The sequence below is a fragment of the Dunckerocampus dactyliophorus genome, chromosome 6 (assembly GCF_027744805.1).
Source record: "Dunckerocampus dactyliophorus isolate RoL2022-P2 chromosome 6, RoL_Ddac_1.1, whole genome shotgun sequence".
NCBI lineage: Eukaryota > Metazoa > Chordata > Actinopteri > Syngnathiformes > Syngnathidae > Dunckerocampus > Dunckerocampus dactyliophorus.
Genome location: NC_072824.1, coordinates 6135648 through 6159666, shown reverse-complemented (window position 1 = coordinate 6159666; position 24019 = coordinate 6135648). Strand labels below are relative to the sequence as shown.

Here is a 24019-nt window from a genome sequence, read left to right as displayed (position 1 = left end):
ACATTTTATAAAATACAAATAAAAGCTTATAAAATGTCATTAAAGAGGAAATAAGACGATCAAACTAGAAAATGGTAAGATGTGCTCCCGGTTGTCCTTGACGTTGCTGCCATCTTGTGGTAAGTCGTTAATCACAGCTTTCACTTTATCATCGTCATTATGCTTTGAAAGTTCATAACTTTGACATAATTGTCATTCTTGAAAGTGAAGAAATGCACCTAGATATCTTCAGCAATGATGATCGTCGGAAGACCTGCAAAGGGCGAACATAGAAATAATCCTTTTTTACATGACATAGCTATCAGTTTCTACTGCCACACTGGTAGACTGAGAAGCCATGTTTGTAGTTCTTTAGTATTTACTTATTCAGAAAATGAGTCAATTCGTGAAATGCTGTCTTACACATGCACCGTAGGTCCAAATGTGTATATTTATGCTTCTATGTCAACATTTAACATAATAAATATTGGGGTTTTTTACATCTTCGCTGCAGTGGAGCTGGCTTCATGTTCTATAATTAGCAGTCAGTGACGTCACAGTGCAGAAGCTCTGAACGCACCAGCAGCAGCAGAATCTCTTCCTCCACATGGACCGGAACCAGGCAGCAGCACGTGACGAAGGAGTCCCAGACTGAGAGCCCATCATGTCTGTGGAGGATGGCGCCTGCGTCCTCCTCTTCATCTCTCCATCTAGGTTCCTGTTGCTCTCTCTGGCCACCCGCCTGCTGCTCCTCCCCGGCCCAGGGCTCGCCTTGCTCGGCTTCCGTCCGGAGGAGACCGGGGCGGAGCTGTCCGTGGAGGACGGGGTGCTGAAGGCCACCGAGGGGACCCGCTTCATGCTGCGGGTGTACTACTACTCCTCGCAGAGGCTCAACCGCACCGCGGGCACTCGCACCAACAACGCCGCGCCCTGGATCGCCTTCATCGAGGAGCCGGTACCGGGCCGGGAGGGCCAGGCTCGGCCCAAGAGGAACACGTGCACGGACGGGTCGACGTCTGACATCATGATTCTGGGCTCGTTCAAGTCGGAGTCCAGCCAGAACTCGGTGCTGGTGGAGCTGCTGGCCAAGGAGCTGCGGCGGGGGGAGAAGATCAAGTACTACTCAATGTGCGCTTTCGACGGCTCCAAGTGGGAGCACTACCGGACTCGAGACTTCTGGGTGGCCGTGGTCGAGCGCTCGGCGGCTCCGGAGCTGTGGCTGCAGGTTTTGGTGTCGGTGCTGCTACTCGGCCTCTCGGCGCTCTTCAGCGGGCTCAACCTGAGCCTGCTGGCACTGGACCCGGTGGAGTTGCAGGTTCTGCAGAACAGCGGCACCGCCACGGAGCAGAAATATGCGCGGAAGATCGAGTCGGTGAGACGGCACGGTAACTACGTGCTGTGCACGCTGCTCTTGGGCACGGCGCTCATCAACGCCTCGCTGGCCGTGTGGATGTGTCAGATCCTCGGCATGACGTGGATCTCCACCGCCATCTGCGCGCTAGGCATCTTCTTCATCGGGGAGATCCTCCCGCACTCGGTGGCGTCGCGGCACGGCCTGGCCATCGCCTCCAGGACCATCTGGGTAACTCGGCTCCTAATGGTGCTCTCCTTCCCCATCTCCTACCCTATCAGCAAACTGCTCGACCTGATCCTCAACCAGGAGATCTCCAACTTCTACACGCGAGAGAAGCTGCTGGAGATGCTGCGCGTCACCGACCCCTACCACGACCTGGTCAAGGAAGAGCTCAACATCATTCAGGGAGCACTGGAGCTGCGCAGCAAGACGGTGGAGGACGTCCTGACGCCACTGGGGGACTGCTTCATGCTGGCCAGGGATGCCCTGCTGGACTTCAACACCATGACGGAGGTGATGGAGAGCGGATACACGCGCATCCCTGTCTACGAGGATGAGCGCTCCAACATCGTGGATATCCTCTTTGTCAAGGACTTGGCCCTCGTGGACCCGGACGACTGCACGCCGCTCAAGACCATCACACAGTTCTACAAGCACCCCCTGCACTGCGTCTTCAGCGACACCAAGCTGGATGCCATGCTGGAGGAGTTCAAGAAAGGTCAGGCACGCTTGTGCACGAGCACATGCACACTCACCTGCTCAGCAGAACTCACTCAAATATCCTTCTATGCCCCATTAAGACACTTTGACACCAGTCCGCATATATCACAGCATATCATAGTAAGCCCCAGACACCATACAAATATAACCCAGGGCCCCCCAAATGAGTCGAGAGCACGAGGCATCGAGCTAAAAGCCTGAGATGTCAACTTGATTTCCGGGGTACTTCGGCTCAGCTGCACAGCATATCCGTACACAAATAGTAATAGCTTTCTTGTCTTGACAGTTTGACATGGTCAAAAAAGTGCATCACATGACGTCTATTCATGACCGCCAAGTTTAGCGGGTGGTACCAAATACCAAAAAAACCCGGCGCTCGTTCGTGTGTTGTGTTGCGCCTGCCGAGTTGATGCTCGACGTCTCTTGCGTCATCGTAACCATGGCGAAATGCGCTAATGTAACGTCACAGCATTAGCGAAAAAAACACCAACACACTTATCACCGCAAATCCTCAAAATGTCGCATTTTATGGCGATCAACAAGAGTGTGCATGCTATAACTTTGGCTAACCAGCTGTTGGCCTGCTAGCACACTTGGGCGCCACCTCATGAGGTACACCTTCGAATGATATCCAATGCAGAAGAAGCCTCGATGAAAATATTCATGCTCACTTGGAGGTATTCATTTAAAATGTTTGTGTACTGCATCATGCTGAGTGTACTTTCTAATATTTTGGGCCTTTGAAGCTGGTGAAAGTAGTGAAAGTAGTGAAACATCTCCCAGTGTGAGGCAGTGCAGTTGAATGGTACTAATAAAATATTATATACCATGTTATTAGAATGTGCAGGCGCATACAATAAAGTGTCATAGTGAAGATTTGCAGGCTGCTGCAGTCTTGTAGGTGAGATGCAGTTGGGAGGGGCGGGGAGGGGGACTTATCGGCCAATCAGAGGCTCCCCTGCTGCTCCACGGCTCTCTGCTTTGTCAGCACTTTTAGATATTTCACAAGCAAGCTTTGGGAAGAAGGCAGGGGAGGATGAGGAGGATGGAGAGGGCACCTTGCGAGGGGAGGAGAGTGTGTGGTTGTCATGACGATGTGGCGCTAGGACCACCTCGCATTTGCTGACTCCATGTTTGAAGGCTACGTATCTTGCAGCAGGAAGTCTGTGAAACATTCATCGATGTGTGTCTGCCCGCCGTCTGGGCACTGACACCATGTTGTCGTCGTCGTGTTTCTATATAAACGTACAAATCTCTGCTACTGTACTTATGAAACGCAACTTAAACAATGACTTTAAACAATGACTTCATGACTATTCTTGAAATACAAGCACCTTCAATTCCTACTTCTTAAAAACAGACTTCTGTATGGAATGCACAACTACTTCCTGTGTCTTTTGGGGGGATCCTGCATTCCCTATATCACGCCCGCTTAAATCTGCATGAATGTGGACAAAAGTATTGGGACGCATCTCTTCATCAGAGTTTGGACAAACGTCTTTAGTTGACCCTCAATTGTCATTCTTCATGCCTCCAACTTCATGGGAACACTTCTATTCACAGCAAGCTTCATAAAAGGCATGCTTGGAGGAGTTAAATAATAAATAAACAGCTTTTAGATAAAGTCTGATATTATATGACACCCGAAGGTGGAATATAAAAGCCATGATGCTGGATTAGGAGTTTACCTGATGATTCCCCCCCTGTTTTCTGATTTGCTTTCATGTCAGTTCCTCTCCAGAGCATGCTTTCAAAAAGCTGTTTTGTTTTTTGACGTTCAGCTCATTAAGCGTAAAAGCTTTTCCCTCCCTCGCTCTGGGCTGACCCACTTAGCTCAATGAAAGCATGTGTGTGTGTGTGTGTGTGTGTGTGTGTGTGTGTGTGTGTGTGTGTGTGTGTGTGAGAGAGAGAGAGAGAGCGAGAGAAAGAGAAAGAGGAGAAGATCTTAGTGAGGAAGTTGACTAGATGCCAATAGAAGTGAAAAGAGTCACTGTTCGTGTGTGTGTGTTTGAAACACTGAAGGCTTTCACTCAATCTCAAGTATTTGCATAAAACACGCTTTTTTCACTACGTGGTATTTCGTGGTGTTGTCAGGCGTACACGCATACACACATGCACGCACACACCGTCATTTGGGGGCTCAAGGCAGACCCAGTCATCGGGGCCCTTCACATCCTTGTACTGCACTGACAAATGTTTTTTTTCTATTTTAAATGTATTACATTTATTTTGTTGATTAACTTTTTATTTATTTATTTTTAAACAATTTTAAATATGAATGTTTATCATCTACTAACAAGTGGGGGCATGAGAAAATTCTATTTCCTGAGCTAGATAAAGGCCTTAATATCCTCCTGGGGGATTATTATTACGTAACAAGTGAATCATCTCAACGCTTTTACTGTAATTGAGAAGAACATTAAGCAGCATTGAGTGTAGTTTACCGCTTTAATACTCACATCTTTGTGATGAGAAGCGTCGCTCTCAGCTTCATCTCCAGAACTACTGCATTCTCCGTGGCTGACACTGTCCGCAGTGCTGCCTATGTGGTCGTGTGTCTACGTTTGTTGTGATTGTGAGAAAGGTTGACACCGTCAGTAGTTTTGATAAAAACTGTTTGTTTTCCTCTTGCCTTCTCCGCTGCAACCGGGTAACTCCGCTTCATTTTTCTTCAAAAACGTTCGCGCCACCAAGCTTGTTTTGCTACTTCCTGAATCAATCTGCACTTGCGCAATAACATGGAACAGTCCATTGCATGAGAAGGGAGAAACAATCATGAAGACCGGAAGACGCCAGACTTTTGTGCATGCGTTCTTTCTTCTATAGTTTGGTGTGTCACGTGGTTCTGTTTGCGTGTCTGTTTACAGCACCACACGTAGGTGTGCCTTGTGTATTACATCGTTTTCACGTAGTGATTCGTTCCCGGACTATTTACGAATCCGGCACAGTGTTGACACCTGACCCCCAAAAAAATCCCAGGAACGTTCGCGTTGACATGTTACCTGGCTTGTAGCAGGGGTGAGTAAGAGTCGCGAGTTTTGAGCCATTCGTTCATGACTCGCACATCTCTAGAGTCTTTGGGAACAGTCACGTCTTCAATGAAGGTAAAAGTAACCTTAAATGTTCACTTATCCCTTTCATTCGTTCTTTTATATGCATTTAGAATTGTTTTTTGCATGTAAAAGCGTGTTTTGTGTTAGCATTTTTGAGAGTCAACCGCTGATGACATCATAGACGAGTGACATAACTTCCGGTTCGGGTTGCTTGGGTTTTGTTTAGCTAGATAATAGAATGCTAACAAGGATGGACGTTTTGTCATTTAAAAAAAAAACAACAAAAACATTAACAACACAGTTAGACGCGCCGTATTGTATGCCAACCGGAGAATGCACGCAAAACGACGCAAAATTGTGGTGTAAATTGTCGACGTTAGCCGAAAAAGTGGCTAAAGTGGCGGACGCTAACCGAGGTTCCACTGTCATGACTTTTCAAAAACGTTTCAATTATCGCCTGCTTCCAATTAATAGTGCGTCATTGGCTAAATAAACGCCCCGCTTACAGCTGCAGCATTAACGCTAATTCAGAAGAAACGTTGTCATCCTTGTCAGGAAAGTCTCACCTGGCCATCGTGCAGCGCGTCAACAACGAGGGCGAGGGCGACCCCTTCTACGAGGTGATGGGCATCGTCACGCTGGAGGACGTCATCGAGGAGATCATCAAGTCTGAGATCCTGGACGAGACAGACCTCTACAGTGCGTCTGCAAAAACACATGACTCAGTGACATCATCGCCATCATCATCATCCTCCTCCTCCTGTGTGTCTTAATGTGTGTACGCTGACAGCCGACAATCGCAGCAAGCGTCGTGTCTCACATCACGAGAGGAAGCAGCAGGACTTCTCCATCTTTAAGCTTGATGAGAACGAGATGAACGTCAAGATGTCCCCTCAGCTCCTCCTGGCCACGCACCGATTTCTGTCCACAGGTGAGCGCCAATCACACGTCTGTGGCTTTAAAGGACACTAACACTTTCCATTTGGAAAAAAAACCTCAGTGGAAATTCTAAAGTCGAACAAGAGTTTTAGCAGGAATTCCGTGTCTTTTCCTCCAATGACTTTCTTCAAACTCCTGATTGGCTAAAATGGCCTTATAGTGATAAGTTATAGCACCACCTGTTACTTTTGTATGCAGTTGACAGTCATGTTGGAAGATTGCTAGCTGGTCAAGTCTAGTCTTGTAGTACCGCTACAGATCTGGGGGGGGACATATAGAAAGCAACTGTTTTAATTGTGACCCGTTTCAGTGCTCTGATTGGTTGTCTTTCCGTCAGAGGTGGAGCCCTTCAAGCCCACTCACATCTCTGAGAAGATCCTGCTGAGGCTCATCAAGCACCCCAGTGTGGTCCAGGAGCTCAAGTTCGACGAGAGGCACAAGCTGGCGTCGCAGCACTTCCTGTTGCAGCGCAACAAACCGGCTGACTACTTCATCCTGGTGCTGCAGGTACAGAGTTGATGCCGCCATGAGGCTTTTATTCCAAAAGCCAGCAGCCCGGCTCACGTCCTTCCTGGTTCTGGTCCTCTCAGGGTCGAGTGGAGGTGGAGTTTGGCAAGGAGGCGCTCAAATTTGACAACGGGGCTTTTTCTTACTTTGGTGTTCCTGCCCTCATGCCAGCAGGTACACACATCCAAGACCAACATCTTCATGAGCTTTGCTAACATATAAGCCATGTTTTGGCTTTAGGTCCTTTGGCTAAAATAGTGGTGCCCAAAGTGTTTATCAGCCGTTGCTTATTTTTTATTGCTCCTTGACATATTGTAAAAAGTACAGTGGAACCTCAGTTTTCGCATGCCCCGGTTTTCATGGGATTTGTATTTTCGTTTTTTCTAACATAGATCCCAGGTCGCCATCTCGCAGCAACGCTTTGGATTGCTCTGAGTCGGCACCGCACGGGGGGAACGCCAGCCAACTGAACGGGGGTTCCAACGTATACCTGCCAGACTACTCGGTCAGACAGCTGACGCATCTGCAGATCCTCAAGGTGACCAATCAGATGCCGCCTGGCCACATGTAAACACTGGCGATAAACAATGCTCCCATCTGGCAGATCACCAGGAGCCACTACCAGAACGCTGTGACCGCCACCATGATGGACAGCTCACCTCAGACGCCCGACGCAGACACTTGTCTCACGGAGGCCTCGCCGCTGGAGCCCGCCGCCACGTTTACGCCCCCGGAACACACCACCGTCAATACTCTCATGCCCCCGCCCAGAGAGCTCGGCCGGCCCGCTTCGGCTCAAACACGAGGACAACAGTCCAGCGTCCCTCACAGCACATCGCTGCTAAACGAGAGGAACCGCATCGTGCGTAAGTACCGTAGGACGGTAAACAGGAAATGTCATGATGTCTAACTACCTCTGATAACTAATTGACTTCCTGTGTGACGTCTGCTGCAGGGAGTAAATCAGACGGCCAGAAGAGTCCGAGCGATTCCGTCTTCCTTAGGATGGATGACATCCCCGACATCCAAGACGACAGGCCAGAGGCGATGGACGACGGTAATCATCATCCTGTGTCACGGGACAGTAGTTATGTTGCACCAAAACTGCACCAAAACATCCACGTGCTTCACTGGACACCCCTCCTGTACTGCCTACTGGCCTGGCATGCACATGAACTCTCTTGTGTGGAGCTTATTTTTGAACATTTACTTCACTTTTAACATACTTCAGAATTGGAACATGAGCTTTCAGGTTCCCAAACTCAACACACTCACAACGCTTTCTCTCTCTCTGTGTCTGGCAGACATGGCCGACGTTTCCACAGCAACGGATACGTCTCCTTTCATCAGCAGCATGTCTCGGAGCAGCTCAGAGGACACACTGGGAAAGAAACTCCTCCTCAAACTCAGTCAGTCTCATGTGCGCGCGCACACACGCACAACTTATTCATCGGCCTGGTCAATGCTTTTCTTTCACCAGTAAAGGCTTCATTCACATGCACACACATCACACCGTGTGGATATCCGACACTCGTAGTTTTCCATACTGATGGTTTTGACACTGTCGCATGACTTGTCACATAACTTATACGGACATCTGTTGTGTCGAAGTTTGCAAATTCAAACTCAAGTTACTCCTAAACGACCTATGAAATCCTCAATGGCTCACCATCGCCTCTCGAGGAACAAAGTGGTACTGCAATGCCTCACTGGTACATTTCTAATAATTACATTTCAACGAGGAGGATTGCGTGATAGTAACAGTAAGCCTTGTGTGTCTCCTCAGGTAACAAGAAGAGACAAAAGTCCCGCGAAGGTGACAAAACGCCGGAAGACACAACAGAGCGAGGTCAAACCTAGCGCCGCCACGACAACGTGGTCAGCTACAGCCTCCAGGGGGCGACAACCCATCACTATGAACGTCTTCATGAGGACAACGCTCGTATACGTGAGACGTAACATGAATGTAAAGACATTTTTACACGCGTCGCGTTGGACAATGGACAACACCAAAGATGTCAACACCACACAGCAAGTCAACTGAGCTTTTAATTTGTAAGGTCTCTTCATTTATGGCTACAGCCTGCTAACCAGACTCTCATGTGTGTGTGTTTTTTTTTTTTATCAAGACAGTCAAGCATTTCATATTCAAACTATATGTGGATGACTTAAATACACCTGAGATAAACCATTAAATGAAACAATCCTCTGGCTTGTAAATATCCTACAAGTGATGAGCCTACGCTGGCATAGCAGTTAAACCTCAGCTTTCCTATGATTCCATTTTCATCAAAAATCTTTTTTGCCTCGGTTTTCGTCCGATATTGCATTTAACAAACATGTCCGCTTGTCCTGTACTGTGTCGTTCATGAAATTGAGTGCCCAAACGAAGCACCCTACACGTCACTGACTATGCATTTTTTGAAATGAAAATAAAAACTGTGCCATAGGGCCAAAGAAGGTTGCGTTTCTATCTAACACTGACTGCCAAAAAAACACCGGAATTTACGCTGTCCTATATAAAAAGTATGTTTGTTCATACAGTATTTTTGGGTGTCTGGAACAGATGAATTGGATTTACATTATTTCCTATGGGAACAATTGCCTCGGTTTTTGTCTGACCTTTTTGGAACGAATTAATGACAAAACCCAACGTTCCATGATGGAACTCGAAATACAAAAAGATGATGAGAGCGACACATCCAACACAACAACTGTCATTTCATGTCATTTTCTTGCAGTGGAACCATGGTTTTTGTCATTAATTTGTTCCAAAAGGTCGGATCAAAACCTAAACATTTCATTTTTCCCGTAGGAAATAAGGTAAATCCAATTAATCCAATCTAATCACTCAATAATATGAATTAAAAAATACACTTTAAAGAGAATAATTATAGTTTTACCTGCAGAAAACAATGTGAAATAATTATAAAATGAAATATTGTTGATGCAGACTCCCCCTACAACCTGTAAAAATCGAATTCAATAGTGTTTCTCAACTTTTTTAAAATTGTTGGCAGGCGCAGCTTTCTTTGGCCCCATGGTGGGTTATTTGGCAGTCACATCCAATAAAAGGCTGCTTTGTTCGAGCACTCCGTTTCAAGGAACGATACCGTACAGGGCAAAAGCGCTTGTTTGTTATGTGCAATTTCAGACAAAAACTGAAGCATATGAAAGGAGGTAATAACATAAATGAATCTGTTCCAGGGTCAGTGGAAGGCGCAAGACTTAAATGTCACCACTGCACGCATGACACTCTGAAATGTTAAAATGTGCCTGTATACTTAATGAAGCTTTTATGATGGCCACAGTTGACCCTGGAATAGATTAATTCTATTTATAGGTGGGGGGGCAAATTCACATGTGTATGTGAAAATTCAAAGATTGTCTATTTTGAAAGGTTTCTTTCTTAGGTGGAATCAGACAACTGGCTATTTTTTTTTGTGCATGCAGGTTTGACTTCACTGACCTTTTTAAGTGGACACACAAGCTTTTGTCCACTGATGTCTTAGGAAGATGAATGGTTGCCAATAGTAACCAGTCTACATCTTCCATGAAGACATGACATGACATAACATAAACAAGACAACTTGCACACTCACCCTGCAGCACAGGATCAATCGGCATCAAGCATGATACAGCAACTGGCTTTAAAGGAACATTTCGCCTTTTCATCGTCCCTTGCAGGTTTTTGTTTTCTTCTGTGCACAAAGCTGCAAGAGAGACAATTTGCTTCAACATTTGATGGAGGATGTCAAATCTAAGAAAGTGTTTGCACGAATGACATGCTGACCTTGAACGTTGCCTTTGTTGATGCTGGGAGCAAAAGAGGCAACATATGAGTAAACATCGTTAGATACAGCTTAAACAAACACAAGTTCAAGCACCTCCAAGATTATTTTCAAGCATTTCCAGCCACTCACATATATCTACACAAATCAAAATGACAATATCACATTCAAGTACAATACTGCGTTACACAATTGATGTTTTTGCAGTTAGAGAAAAAAATTCGAGCTTTGACCTTCTCTGTTCTCCCTGCAAACAATTTGAAAATGAATGAGGAATTTACACTATTTCCTGTTTCCATTTTCAAAATTACACTTTCATACGAAATAAAAGAACACACTTTAATGTACAGCTCTGATTTTATTTGTGCATCTAACAAGCAAACTGCAATACTCATAGTTTACGTGTGCAGACAGAAACTGTTACACTTAACATTTCCAATGTTCCTTACTGTATAATTCAAGCACTTTTCTGACTTTTAAGCACCCGCGGGACCCATGAAGGACATTTTTGTCAGCTTTCAAACATTAAGACAAGCAAATTCCGCTTGTTCCGCGCCTCTAAAAAGGCCGCAAATGAAGAAAAGCTCATCAAGTTTATTGTAATGATGTGACCCGTTTGATTCAAATACAGCAGGAGAGCAGCTCTTCATGTCAATCATCTTTCCTAGGATATTCATGAATATTCATTTCAGTGTCGTTTGGGCCGAGAGACACTTTAAAACAAACTCGACCTTTGAAGGAGGTGTGATGACGTCATGGTTGAAATGTGCTTACAGTTACACAACAGCAAAAAGTGAGGATGCACAGCGTTACTGGCCTGACGTCACACAGGAGACAAAAGCAGGATTTGACATATGGAGGGACCTCCCATTGGCAGTCTCGCCAATCAGAGGCCAGGGTGGACGTAGGTAAGGCGAGGAGGGGGTGTGGCCTCTTATTGGACCTGGGTGACGGCCTCGTGGATGGACTGGGCCACATAGTCGATGTTCTTGGAGGTGAGGCCACACATGTTGATGCGGCCGCTCGCCATCAAGTACACGTGCTTCTCTTTGACCATGAATGACACCTGATTGGCTGCCGGACAACAATGGAAGGCTTTTAATGACACTTCTCTAGGTAGCTGTAATTGTGTTATTGTACTGTAATGTGCCTAAAGGCAATTTACACATTTTTTGGAATTTTGACTATCCACAATCCTTATGGGAGACATGAACACACGTATTTCTCTTTTCTGTGTGTTTTAAAAATATTAAAACAAATAAAAAGAGGCAGATAATTAACACACATAATGGGACACACCTATTCCGCCTACAAAGCCCTCCAACCTTTTATGGTTTTAGATACACCGGCTGTGACCATGTACTAACAGGCACATTCATGATGGAATGTAATACTTTCAGTATTTTGCTCATTTTAAGCATTAGCGGAACTTCCTTCCTGGGTGCATAGATTTCACAGAGCAATGTAGAAACAAATGCTACACCTAGCATTAACTTTTCCAAACTCAAAATAACAGCAGCAGTGGTGTCAGCTGCAATATGTAACGTTACCTTTCAGTAGTGGTCTGAGGCATTGTGAGCAAGTGTGTGGCGTGTCACTACGCCCGTAACTTAGTTCTTCAGCGTAAGAATGCTAATAATAATAACAACAAGGGTATGCAGGTAAATGGAGCATTGTTGGTGCTTTTTGGAGGTTTTTTCAGAGGGCTTTATAGGTGGAATAGGTGTGTTCATTACGTGCATTCTTAGCTGTTCCTTTATAGCCGTTTTTCTTTAGAACACACAGAAAAGAAAAAGACATGTGTTCATGTCTCACATAAGGATTGTGGATGATGGGAAAAATAAAAAAATAGAAAGTGTAGTTTTCCTTTAAGTAACTATAGTCTAAACAGACATGGTGTGCGTGTGCTTGTGTTGTACGTACGGTTGAGGCCCGTGAAGCTGAACATGCCGATCTGCTGGGTGATGTGGTCCCAGGTCCCCGGGGTGCCGAGGGCCTGCAGCTTGGACTTGAGTTGGTCCCTCATGAGGAGCACCCGGTCGGCCATGGTCTTCACGTTGGACTTCCTGTCGCCACGGCAACCGCAACATTGCATAAATCACAACTCAGGTATTATACACTGATAATACCATAGAGTGTTGGTATGATTCAGTTTTCCACAAAAGTTATTTTTATATACAATACATAATAAATAAATAGCATTAGCTCACTTTAATGTATGTAGGTAAACAAATATAAGATCAAATGTGTTTTAAAAGATAAAATGTATTTCATTGTGCAAACTAACTGCATCCATAGCACCATTCCATCCTGGAACAAGCATGTTGAAGCCTTTAGACGACCAAATAGGAATGTACCATTCTGCAAACAATTCTGGGCAGTTGAGGGTCTTGCTGACGACACGTGCCCCCTGTGAGGGTGGGTTGGACCAGGTAGTCCGGACGATCTTCTCCATCTGAGACAGGATGCGAGTCAGGTTGTCGCTGTCGCGCGCCACCACAGTAAGGTTGCCCACCCTCTCGTCTGCGGAAGAGGCGGGTTCTTAATGTGGCCACTCAAATAGGATGCACGTACTCTGTGTGTACTCACTGTACAGCCCAAAGTTCTTGGAGAATGACTGAGCCACAAAGAGCTCAAAGCACTGAGACACAAAGAAGCGGATGGCCCAGGCGTCTTTTTCCAGAGAGCCAGAGGCGAAGCCCTGGTAGGCAGAGTCAAAGAAGACAAACAGACTCCTCTTCTGGAGACGAGAAAAGGAAAAAAATGAGACAAGGACCAGCAGGATCACGTGAAAAGCAAAAGCAAACAAAACATCATGTGACCTTCATGATCTCTGCAATCTGCTTCCACTCGTCCTGAGTGGGGTCGGTGCCAGTGGGATTGTGTGCGCAGGCGTGCAGCACGAAGACGGAACCTTCTGGAGCTTTCTGTTTCAACACACAACGTGACGATGAACGTTGGATCTACTTTACTTAACATGAGCTTTCCCATCATGAGGCTACTTTGAAACACGTACATTTTGGAAGTTTTTTGGAAGTCGTCCCTCGCCACTCCACGGTTCACAGCGTCACTCTATCATGGTTTTTTAAAAATATAATAATAAAACATGCTGTTTTGCAGTTAAATACGTCAAAAGTCACGTCAAAAGAATATGCACATTGAAGCAAATTTGATGTATTTTTGCCTAAATGAAGCATTTTAAAGAATAAAAATGTTAGGTTTCTGTTTCATTTTGGTGTTGTCACCTTTTGACCTGTGTGCTGCTTTGTAGATCCCTTCACTCCCTGAGTGGGCGCCGCCACGAGGCACACCTGTAGCCATTTGGTCATCAAGGGCTCTTAAGCCACATGGCTGCAGTAGAAGGACGTGGGATTGTTACTACTGGTTTGCATGCTGCCTGCGAAACACCTGTTTGTTTGTTCTTGGCCTTAAGATTGCTGTGTTATTTCAAAGTCTGTTCCACGTGCTCCTTGCCTCCTGTGACGCTGTCTGCTCATCAGTGAGTTGTTGCCTTTTTCCATGGTGCCTTTTTGTTTTACTACCTTAGTTGCACCGTTCTACCTCAGTTTGGACTCAAAACTTTTTGCTATTCCTTTGTTACTTGGTTCCTGCTCAACTAAATTAAAGATATTATTTTTTGACCTGGATTGTGTCTGCATATTGGGATCTCCACCTGACTGCACGCAACAAAAAATGGTTAATGAACTAAAATAAAAATATAAGGCATTCAAAGACGACGTGTCTGAGATAGTCACTAGGTCATCAATGTTATTGCAATGTTCGGTGAGACACAAGTATCAGACTTGACCGCCAGAACAACAGGCTTTTATTGCAGGTTTGAATGATCTCACAATAGGAACAAAAATCCCTACTAAAAACACAGGCTGCCATTGCTGCAGTAACATGCCAAGCTAACCCCCGACATCACTTCCTGACTCAATTCCCCTAGAGAATGCATTGACAGCAATACGTACGAGTCAAGTATTATTTATGTCTTAAATGGCTTATTTACTCTTATGTCTACTATAATGGGTAATAGAAGTGTAAAGGTGACTAAACGGGCTCTAATAACATTAAAAGCTGCATTCAAAGGGTCATAAACAGGTTTTCCATGCTCTAACTATGAAAATATTCCATTTATAAATAAGGAATCCTACTTTATGGGAATTGACTTATGGTGGTGGGTCTGGAACCAATTAACCGCATTAAATGAGGGATTATCATACCACCATTGAGGTACCGTCACAGTGAAAGTGCAATGCGTTGATTGGAGGACAAACAATGGTCACTTCTGAAATGGGTAGACCAAAAAGACTATTTCATAGCAAGATTCGAGGTGCTCCAGTAAGCGTTTAAACTCGACACTGCTCACCACCGACAGTCGCTGGCTCTTTTCTGCTATAAAAGTGTGTTCACACTTCAAATGCATGTAATGTTGGTCGTATTGAACTTCCGGTTCTGCGCCACAGCGGGAAACTTGTGCATAACAAGTTATGCACTCAGATCCAACGTCTTTTTCGTACTTTATCAAAAAATACTGACACATGGCCGACTACACTCCTTCGTTAACAGGTTAGCACATTTTATGAAGGACTTACTAGTCCTTAGTTAGCATGACCACCTCCTCGGTATCCCAGTCGGCGCCGGACAGGGCAGGGTGGCACCACTGCCCTGTCAGCGAGTCTATCATTCTTCAGCTCACAGGAGGAGCGATCACATTAATAAACCGACTTTCCTTTAGACTTTTCTTTATTATGTGCATGAATATATCGTTGAGTGAGCAAGCGTACCATGTTTTTGACTTGAAGGATTATTTTCAGTCTTTCTATTCATTCCTATTAAAGTCCCCCATCGACTGCGCATGAAAAAAGACCACCGGAAGGTTCTTTTAAGCAGAACAAGAACAAACTGTATCCTACATTATTCTTTCCACTGTGTTTCCCCGCTTACACACACATCAGCATTATCACTTCCAAACCACAAACTAGGCTGGCTGCTTCACTTGGTGAATTTTGTAGCGGAATCTTCCTTTCACTTAAACCTTTGCTTCTTCCAGTCTGCTTGCATTGCGGCCAAGTGGCCAGATCTAGCAGACAAAGCTACAGTGGAAAAAAGCTGTGTCGGTGGCTCAGCTGACACTTTACAGTGTGCATGAGTACTACCATCTATAGGACTGGAGTGGAACTTACAATTTTCAATCAAAACAGTCAGACTTGTAAGATTGTCAGGCCTTGGCAGATGTCTGCGCTCCACTGGGTAACATTCTAGTTCAGTCAGGTGTGCACAAACATATTTGGATTGAGTTCATGTTGTGAATTCACAAAAAAAGGTCACCTCGAGGTCCTCCAGCAGGCCACTGAGGTCCAGACCCCTCTTAGCAGCGTCCCAGTAGCGGTATGGCCGGATGTCTTTGAATCCAGCGTCTGCAAAAACACCGTTGTGGTTCTCTGCCGCAAAAGAGACACAAAAAAAGTAATGCCAAAATACACCAATATCTCACAAGTTTACACTCGTCCTTGCCGGTGTACACACCCCAGGTGGGCGCAGACACGTAAATGGGCGTGGCCGTATTGTTAACACCGTTGTACCAACGCCGCAGGAACTCCGCACCAATCCTCAGCGCGCCCGTCCCACCCAGTGCCTGGACACCACCAACCTGACACGACCACACAGAATCACTTATGTCATCATACGAGTGTACTAACACAACCATTCAGGCTGCCAGCATTAGCACACATGTGAGAGTGTAGAAGTAAAGCATGCATACGTTGGCCTCACCCTGTTCTCCTTGATGGCAGGGCTGTCGTCTCCCAGGGCGACCTTGGAGGCGGCCGAGCGGAACTCAGGCAGTCCAAGAATGGGCAGGTACTCATGGTTAAGACTGCTGTCCTCCACGATGAGTCGCTCCACCTTCTTGACCACCGGCAGCACCCACGGCTGGCAATCATCTGTACGATAGGCTGAGACAGACACCACCACCTTCACTTTACCACGGTGTCCCATGAGCCCATCTATTGATTATCTATTACTGATAACATCTTGGACTGTAACAATTTACATGTTGGCGAACAACAACAATGTAACAGTTGGTCAAGCGTTTGCACCCCCAGCCACCCTAAAGTGGTAAACCTGAAAAATATAAAGCATGTTGCATACCCCTTCAGACATTTGACCTGAAGCCATGTACCCCCTACTCCTGCCCATTTAAAAACAATAAACCTTTTTACCTTAAATTAACATGAAATACTGAACATAATTAATTGGTTACTTCATTTTATAGTAATATCTTTTATTCCAGCCTGATGTTGGCATCCTTCCGTTTGAATGGCTTGAATTTGAGCTTCACGTTTTTTTGTCCACTCATGGTTTCGGTGCGGATGAGAGGCTAAACCGATAAAATACATTGTCGTTTTGACCTTAAAAAGTTTCCCTGTGGATAGCCCCTTAGCTACAGTACACTTTAACACTTGCGTTGCCAGCACTACACGTTGCTAAAAGAGATACACGCCATTTTACATATGCAAACATGACAGTGACTCATGCTGGGCGAGCAGTCACACAACTTGAGTGAATGAGCCCATGATTGCCAAAAACAATTCTTCTATTTATGCAAAAACTCATTTCACTTCCACTCGGGGCCAGGCTGCCACTGACTGATTTCTTTTGCACAACTTCATACACGACAGCTGGACAGTAACAGAAAAAGTACTTTCTTCATGCATTGCATTGCTGCAACAGTCAGACAAGTTGTGAGCGTGACAGAGAAGAAGGTCACATTGACTGACGAGCACACTAAACTAAACTCGCATGCACATGTTTGACCCCCGAGGAACTCATGGCGTCTCTCCATGTGTTGTATCACGTATCAGATCAAGGCTACAGCTGTACGCTGAGGACCACTGGGGGTGGGCGCAGTGAAAAGGTCACAGGGTCCCCAACAGGAGGACAGGGACAGTGAATGAAGTACAGTACTGCATTTACGTAATAAAGGCTGCTGCTTCCTGCATGTGTCATGGCATGTGACCATCTCTCTATATGACTGCTCTCATATAATGTATGACATTATATGTTGGGGGCATCACATTTTACAACGTCAGTCACTATGATACAAACAAGGCTCTATGAAAGCTTTTAATGAAGTTGTTTATTACAAAAAACATGTTGGAGCACATTTGTGTGTTGTTTTGCCAGCAAAGTGCTGCTGAACATGCTGCTGCCAGGAGTTCCCTCATTCTATTGATCTATTTATCGCTGTCGCTACTCTCCGTCTATTAGACTGTGAAGGTAAAACAGGAGTTATCACACAATAAAAATTGGTAACAAAACAGAGAAAGCTAGCTGTGACATTGAAAACCACTGCAAACATTGACATTTTCACAAGTACACAAAAGCTTGACATTGTGATATCTGGTTTCACTGTCAAAGGTTAAAACTTTAAACTCTTGCATGTAAGTACCCATCCCCTCAAAGACAGATTGTGATACAATTACAAATGCATGCCTCTGGGTTATAAATATTTAAATAGTGGAGGTTTTCCCTACCCACAATTCAGTCAGTAAACATATATAAAATAATAAATGATCGGGCAAAATCTTAATTAATTACCAACATTAGTTGGCCCTCCTTTGTTATGCACGTGGCATAACAAGAGCATTTCTAGCCAGACATGAGCTGTCTCCGTTGTTAGATTTAAAGTTTTTACTTTTTTTCGAGACAGTAGTTATGTTGGCCTATTTGAAGAAGTAAACTAAGAAAAGTTAAGTCTTGTTTTGTGTGAACACCTCCATGTAATGTAAATGATGACTAATAATGACAATGAATGGGAAATGATGCGTTCGCGGCACATGATTGACCGCAGGAAAAGTCAAACGGAGAGATGCTCGGAGAACATCGTTACGTCATAGTTGCCACGGGACAAGTTTCCAAAAGGGACAATTGAGTCCGCTTTTTGCGCCCATCTACACCTCCAACACATGAGAGTAAATATGACTTATACCGTGACAGTTACAATATTCTTCACTGTTAGCGGTAGTCAGGCTAAAGCGTTTTGTCACAGGACGCCTTGAACGCAGCTCAGCCAAATTTGACTCGTTAGCGCCGCTGGGCTAGCATGAGCATTTTTAGCAGCTTACCTCCGACGCCAAGATTCACCTTCTGTGGGTGACTGTCCTCTCTAAAGTCGGCGGTCAGCTTGAAGACGGCCACCGGGGGCGCTTGCGGGACGTCGATGAACACGGACATGGCTGGAGAGAAAAGAGAAGGCGGCCCCGGATCTTCAAGCTAGCTGGCAGGGAAGGAGGGCGGTAGACAGCTAGTAGCCGGGTTCACCTTCACCGCTCCGCCAGGACAGCCGAGGCACAGGCGTCTGCGCGGCAGCCAATGAGACGGCTCCTTATTAGCGACGTTCTTTAGCCGTAGCCAATGGGAGCTCTTAGCTAGGAAATGTGCAGCTTTTTGCATTTATTTTCATGTATTCATCACATGTTCAAGTGTAACCGTTATTTTAAACTAAAACCTAGCTCATCTGTCTAGTTTAAATAGTCAAATGCACCATCCTTAAATAAAAAAAAGAAGAGGTAACAATAAAGACATGTCTATTTTACACGCAAACTTTCTGGCAGGATGAGATAAGCTGTCCTTTAATTAAATCATCAGGGAAGTTTACTTGGGAAAATGTTTTGTAGTAAAAAAAAATAAATACAGTAAAGTAAAACTTAACAGCAGAAACAACGTTTGGCCACTAGATGTCACACAAGAACTTGTTTTCAACGCGACTAATGAATAGACGTATTTACTTATCTTACATTCATGCAAATTACCTTAATCCAGAGTTTGAACTGTGGAACTTTCACTTTTTCAGTCTAACTGCACTACATGACAATTTGGAGCAGTTGCAAAGAGTCCATGGTGGAAGAATTGCATATGGAGAAGCACGGTTTCTTAAGACAGTGATGCACAATATTGTGGTCAAAATGATAGGAGCGGCTTTCCGTAGTATTGCTGAGCTGAGCGCGCACAATAATGAACATCTTTAGCAGGGTTAATCAAAGTGAACAATATCACCTCTGTCAAAGCAGAATTAAAGGGCAGCATCGGGTCTCATGAGATGGTGTACCTAATGAAGTGTCCAGCGGGTGTAGATGATTTAAATGCTACAATGAAACAAATGTAGGATGCTGTTAACGACATGTAAGTCCCACTGAGTGGTGGGATAACATGTTCAGTGTGTAAAAATAAACATTCATGTGTTTCCTCTCATGTCATCTGTTCTTAAGTGTTTGATGAACAGCCTCCTCTTCCAGCCGCAAGTAGCAATTCTTTTGTGCCACATACACCCACATACTTTGTACTGCTCTCCACGTGATGACATCTATTCAAGTTCCCCGAGGACTCCTTTGTTTAGGCGTGGTTCACCCAAACATACACAGGCAAAACAAACCAAGAGGTATTTACATTTACTGCTTTTACAGTTGTTTGTTGTAGCACCGGGCAAATATTGCATTACTGTTAACTGTTATTGTGACGATATTTTAAAACTATTTGAAACTTCACATTAAGCCTTTTAGGCCTCAAAACCAGGAACTAACATGCAGGATATTTTAGGAACGTCAACTGCAAGACCTTTTTTCAGCAGAGCCGCAGCGCCCACTGCCGGCACAAGTGGTCCTAACAGGACATCGGCATGAATTGAAAACAGTAAAAGTTATCTACTGTAATGAGCAGCGTGATGGATGGAATCGCTCTTCTTTTGCCTTCTTAACGTCCTCTCAGATGTCCTTCTCTGGCTTTTTGCCGTCGCCATGGCAACTGAAACGACAAAACCCAAGTCAGCTTGATGCAACATTATGACGTTATATTGAGTTTTAAACAGAACCAAGCTGCATTAAAGCCTAACCTCAGACCAGGGGGGGCTTAGGCTTGAATGGAGGCTCAGGTCTAAAGCCTAAATGTTCTTTAACACCATCACTCCGATAGCGCTGTCTCCTCCGGCCAGCCTCGTCTTCCTCCTTTGCAGTCCACTAGCAGCAGTGTTGGGTTTCAAAGGCTCCTGGATGAAGATGATTGAGTCCATTAGTCCTCGTGACGGACGCCGCTCACAAAAGCCTCCCGAGGGAGAATGTCTCGGTGTTCTATTAGTGGTGAAAGCAGCCAAATATTTAGTCAACATGCTTCTTAATAGCTGCATTGACCCTTTGATGTTGTCATTCAGGTAGAGCCAAACTAGATAGAACACGTCTGAAGGGAGGCTGGTAGATTCAGCCTTCAAAAGATTCAAAAAGTTTTTTTCTTAAAGACGTGCCTTTCCGTGGTCAAAAGCTGGGAGGCGTACCACCTTTTGGTGCCCTGCTGCGCGCAGTAAGCAGTAAGACTCCATCATTGTATGAGAGTTCAGAGTGTTGAAATGTGACTTAAGGAATTGCCTGTATACTTCATAAAGCTGTTATGATGGACACAGGTTGACCCGGGAACAGATTATTCTCATTTCCATTATTTCACATGCGGGATAAATTGTTTCCAAATCCAAACAAATTGGAAGGCAACTTCCTTTTAGACTTTTATGACAGTTGCAAATGTTGAAATGTGATTTCAAGCTTTTATGACGATGCTCTGAACAGTTTGACCCTGGAAGAGATTCATTTTATCATTTCTTCTGGGAAAGATTGTTTCCAAATACAAACTGGCTAAAAAGGCTAATGGTGGCTAACGTACTGTATTTTTACACTTGTGTGACAGTTAAGAAATGTTAACCATTCCCTGTACATTTAATCAATAAAGCTTTTATGATGCCACAGTTTGACCCTGGAACAGATGATTTCCTATAAGGAACATACAGTCGCGTTCTTAGAGGTTAGAGTGCCCACTTGCACTGTAAATAACAATGAGATGTTCTCTACTTTTTCATTATCGTTTTCTTTGTAGGCGGGGGTCCCAGGAGTCCCATAAACCCAATTAGGCCGAGCGTCAGGGGCGCTTAATGGGCTGTGCTTTGTCAGCGACGTCTGCTTCCTCCTGCCACAAGTCAGCACACAACAAGCTGTCAACAAGCTGATTTATTCACTCCAAAGCCAGCAACAAGTGTGTGTGTGTGTGTGTGTCTGGATGAGCTATGGCTGCAGGAAGTGATCCGTGTTACTGTGTACACATCAGCAAACACCACCCGGGGCTGGGAGGGAGTGAGGGGGTACATGTTTGGGGTCAATGTGTGTGTTTGTGTGTCCTGTCATCAAGCCTACACCTTGGACAAAAGGAGGAGTGATGCGTTATTTTAGCTTTCTTTCTTTTTCTTCAAACACCAACAACACATCATTACTACTACTACTACTAATAATAACTTACCTGAAACACTCAACTAGTTGTAGTTCTTGTCAACCACCTGATGGTGGCGCTGCAGTTGCATTGTCACACGACTCCGGGCTGTCAAATCTTCTGAGATGAAAGTACAGTCAGGGAGGTCATATTTGGGGGGTTTTCAGAGACACTTTCTTCCCGGGACAGCAGCTGCTCTGTGTGTAGATGTGTAGATGCATCTTCCTACCACTGGAGGGCGACATTTGCAGAATAAACACAATGAGAACGTTTACCGTCATTCCTCGTTTATCGCGGTTAATTGCTTCCCTACCCGGTGAATTTCCGTGAAGTAAGAGTGAATATTAATAAATGAAATATTTTCATAGTTAGAGCATAGTAAGCTGCCTTCGGTCCACAGGCAGGGTACACCCTGGACTGGTCACCAGCCAATCGCAGGGCACATACAGACAAACAACCATTCACACAATTTAGAGTCGCCAATTAACCTTTTTGGAATGTGGGAGGAAACCGGAGTACCCGGAGAAAACCCACACACACACGGGGAGAACATGCAAACTCCACACAGAAATGCCCAAAGGAGAATTGAACCCAGATCTTCCCGATCTCCTGACTGTGACTGCGTGGCCAACATGCTAACCACTAGACCACGGTGCGGCCAGAAAACCTGTTTCTGACTTTCAAAATACAATCTTTTTAGAGCCCTGTAGTCACCTTGTCACTCACTGTTTACACAACATTGCTCACCTGTAATGCACAGGCTACGGGATCGCTGCAGGGACACAAGAGACAGCCACGGCTTTAAACATTAGCAAGCTAGTGTGCTAAGTAGTTAGCCTCCAAATCAAGAAAGGGTTTAAAACAGAGTGGGAAGAAGGACAAAGAAAAGCCAAAAACTTACCACTTCCACACTGAATGGGAGGAGAACCTCTTTCATGGCTGACTCAGTGTGAAGGTAATCTAATGTCATGTCTCAATAATGGAACATTACTGACGCCTAGTGGCCAGAATACTACAGATACCTTTGTCTTTCAATATTTTTTTTCTGATGAAATAATACGGCATAGTCCACCACAAAACAGCGACCATTTAGTCATCAATTCATTTTTGAAAAACCACAGTATTGCGAGCGACGACTGTATAGTCATTTTGCTGCTTTTAGATAGAAATAGTGTTTTATTCGTATGGTATTGTAGTCATTAAATGTTGTTGTTACTGTTGCAATACAAGAAAGCCAGCAGGATTTAAACGTAATTTTTCTAAAGTTTGTTGATATATATATGTTATATTTTATTTGATTATTTATGCTATTATTTATTTCGCAGATAGATTGCAGTCCTGTGGGAAACACTGCACAGCATACCATAGCACCCCCAACATACTGGCATCATTGCTTACCCTGAACAAAAGTCATGTTTTGTTTGACAGCGACGGTGTTCCATTAAAAGCGGCGACGCCGTCCCGTGGCATCGAAAGGTCGAGCATGAAGAAAAACACCAGTTCAAAACGGCCTCTGAAGTAGGACGTGTTCGTCCACGTTTGGGGATCTAAACGTCTTCCTGGTGAGGTGCTCTTAAGCCGGGCTGCAGCCAAAAGTCGCGCAGGGGTCACGGGGAAAGGGAGCGGCTGCAGCTCATGTGAAAGGAAGCGTGCTAGCGTGTGTTGTCATGTATGTTTACGTATGGCCTCCATGCGCTTTATGATGGATGACACCCCCACTTGAGCGCTCACATCCATCCAGGAGGCTGACGGGCTGGAAATACACAAGCTAGCTAGCAAGCGCAGGGAGACGCCGAATGAGGATTGATGGCTGCTGTTTCCTTGTTGTTTTTTTTTTTTTTCATAGGCCTAAATCACATCTGCTTAATGATCCACGCGATAAGCATGCCTTCGCCGTGAGGCCGTGTGACCTTCCAGGAAGTAAACAGCGCTCGGAGCGATGGAGTCGGGCTGTTGTGGCGAAGTGACAACCTGTTAGCCAGCTCATGTAAACAAACATCCTCACTGGACGCTTGATTCCTCTCGTGTCTGCTGACTGTAGCAAGTGGGAATGGCGGGGGCTGAGCAGTAAACACAGCAGCGCACGTCCGCAGCTGCTGGATGCCGAGCGGATGAAGACCATCAGGCCTCAAGGTCGTCTGTCCGGCTGCAGGAGAACGTCACTCAGCGTGACAAATTTATTTTCACCAGCGTGCTTCATTTGGCCACCGCTGGTCATCCCCAAAGTCGGGGGTGTCCAAAGAGCGGCTTGGGGGGCCATTTCTGCCCTGCAGCTTGTTTTGTAATGGATGAAATGGATGCATAAAACACACTTACACAATCAACAGATTAATCACTTCATTGATCCCATGATGGATATTAATTAACCC

At 45.0% G+C, this 24019-nt stretch overlaps 2 protein-coding genes across 3 annotated transcripts; one reads left to right on the top strand and one right to left on the bottom strand.

Annotated features, from left to right (window-relative positions):
• Window positions 1–541: 541 nt before the first annotated feature.
• LOC129182530 (metal transporter CNNM1-like) lies at window positions 542–10821 on the top strand. 2 transcript variants are annotated; one of them, XM_054778774.1, is made up of 10 exons: window positions 542–2051; window positions 5662–5805; window positions 5897–6037; window positions 6383–6552; window positions 6636–6726; window positions 6945–7090; window positions 7157–7418; window positions 7508–7609; window positions 7857–7972; window positions 8339–10821. In XM_054778774.1, the coding sequence occupies exons 1-10, from the start codon at window positions 644–646 to the stop codon at window positions 8594–8596; spliced, it is 2838 nt and encodes a 945-aa protein (XP_054634749.1). In that variant the 5' UTR covers window positions 542–643; the 3' UTR covers window positions 8597–10821. The 2 variants fall into 2 exon arrangements, with proteins under 2 accessions (XP_054634749.1, XP_054634750.1); XM_054778775.1 differs by having other exon boundaries at window positions 7857–7961; window positions 8339–8567.
• Window positions 10679–18708, bottom strand: LOC129182531 (aspartate aminotransferase, cytoplasmic-like). Its single transcript, XM_054778776.1, has 9 exons — window positions 18476–18708; window positions 16122–16303; window positions 15876–15999; window positions 15678–15790; window positions 13166–13270; window positions 12933–13083; window positions 12701–12866; window positions 12267–12409; window positions 10679–11417 (listed from the first exon to the last, which is right to left on the bottom strand). The coding sequence occupies exons 1-9, from the start codon at window positions 18582–18584 to the stop codon at window positions 11278–11280; spliced, it is 1233 nt and encodes a 410-aa protein (XP_054634751.1). The 5' UTR covers window positions 18585–18708; the 3' UTR covers window positions 10679–11277.
• Window positions 18709–24019: the final 5311 nt, after the last annotated feature.

Bases quoted from the DNA above. Each gene is read 5' to 3' on its own strand.
- LOC129182530 (XM_054778774.1), top strand. From the start codon at position 644: ATGTCTGTGGAGGATGGCGCCTGCGTCCTCCTCTTCATCTCTCCATCT. The intron at 7,419-7,507 runs GTAAGTACCGTA...CGTCTGCTGCAG, and splicing joins CGAGAGGAACCGCATCGTGC to GGAGTAAATCAGACGGCCAG. The intron at 7,610-7,856 runs GTAATCATCATC...TGTGTCTGGCAG, and splicing joins GCCAGAGGCGATGGACGACG to ACATGGCCGACGTTTCCACA.
- LOC129182531 (XM_054778776.1), bottom strand. From the start codon at position 18,584: ATGTCCGTGTTCATCGACGTCCCGCAAGCGCCCCCGGTGGCCGTCTTC. The intron at 16,304-18,475 runs GTAAGCTGCTAA...TGTCTGTCTCAG, and splicing joins GGTGAATCTTGGCGTCGGAG to CCTATCGTACAGATGATTGC. The intron at 12,410-12,700 runs GTACATTCCTAT...CCGTGGCGACAG, and splicing joins CCAGAATTGTTTGCAGAATG to GAAGTCCAACGTGAAGACCA.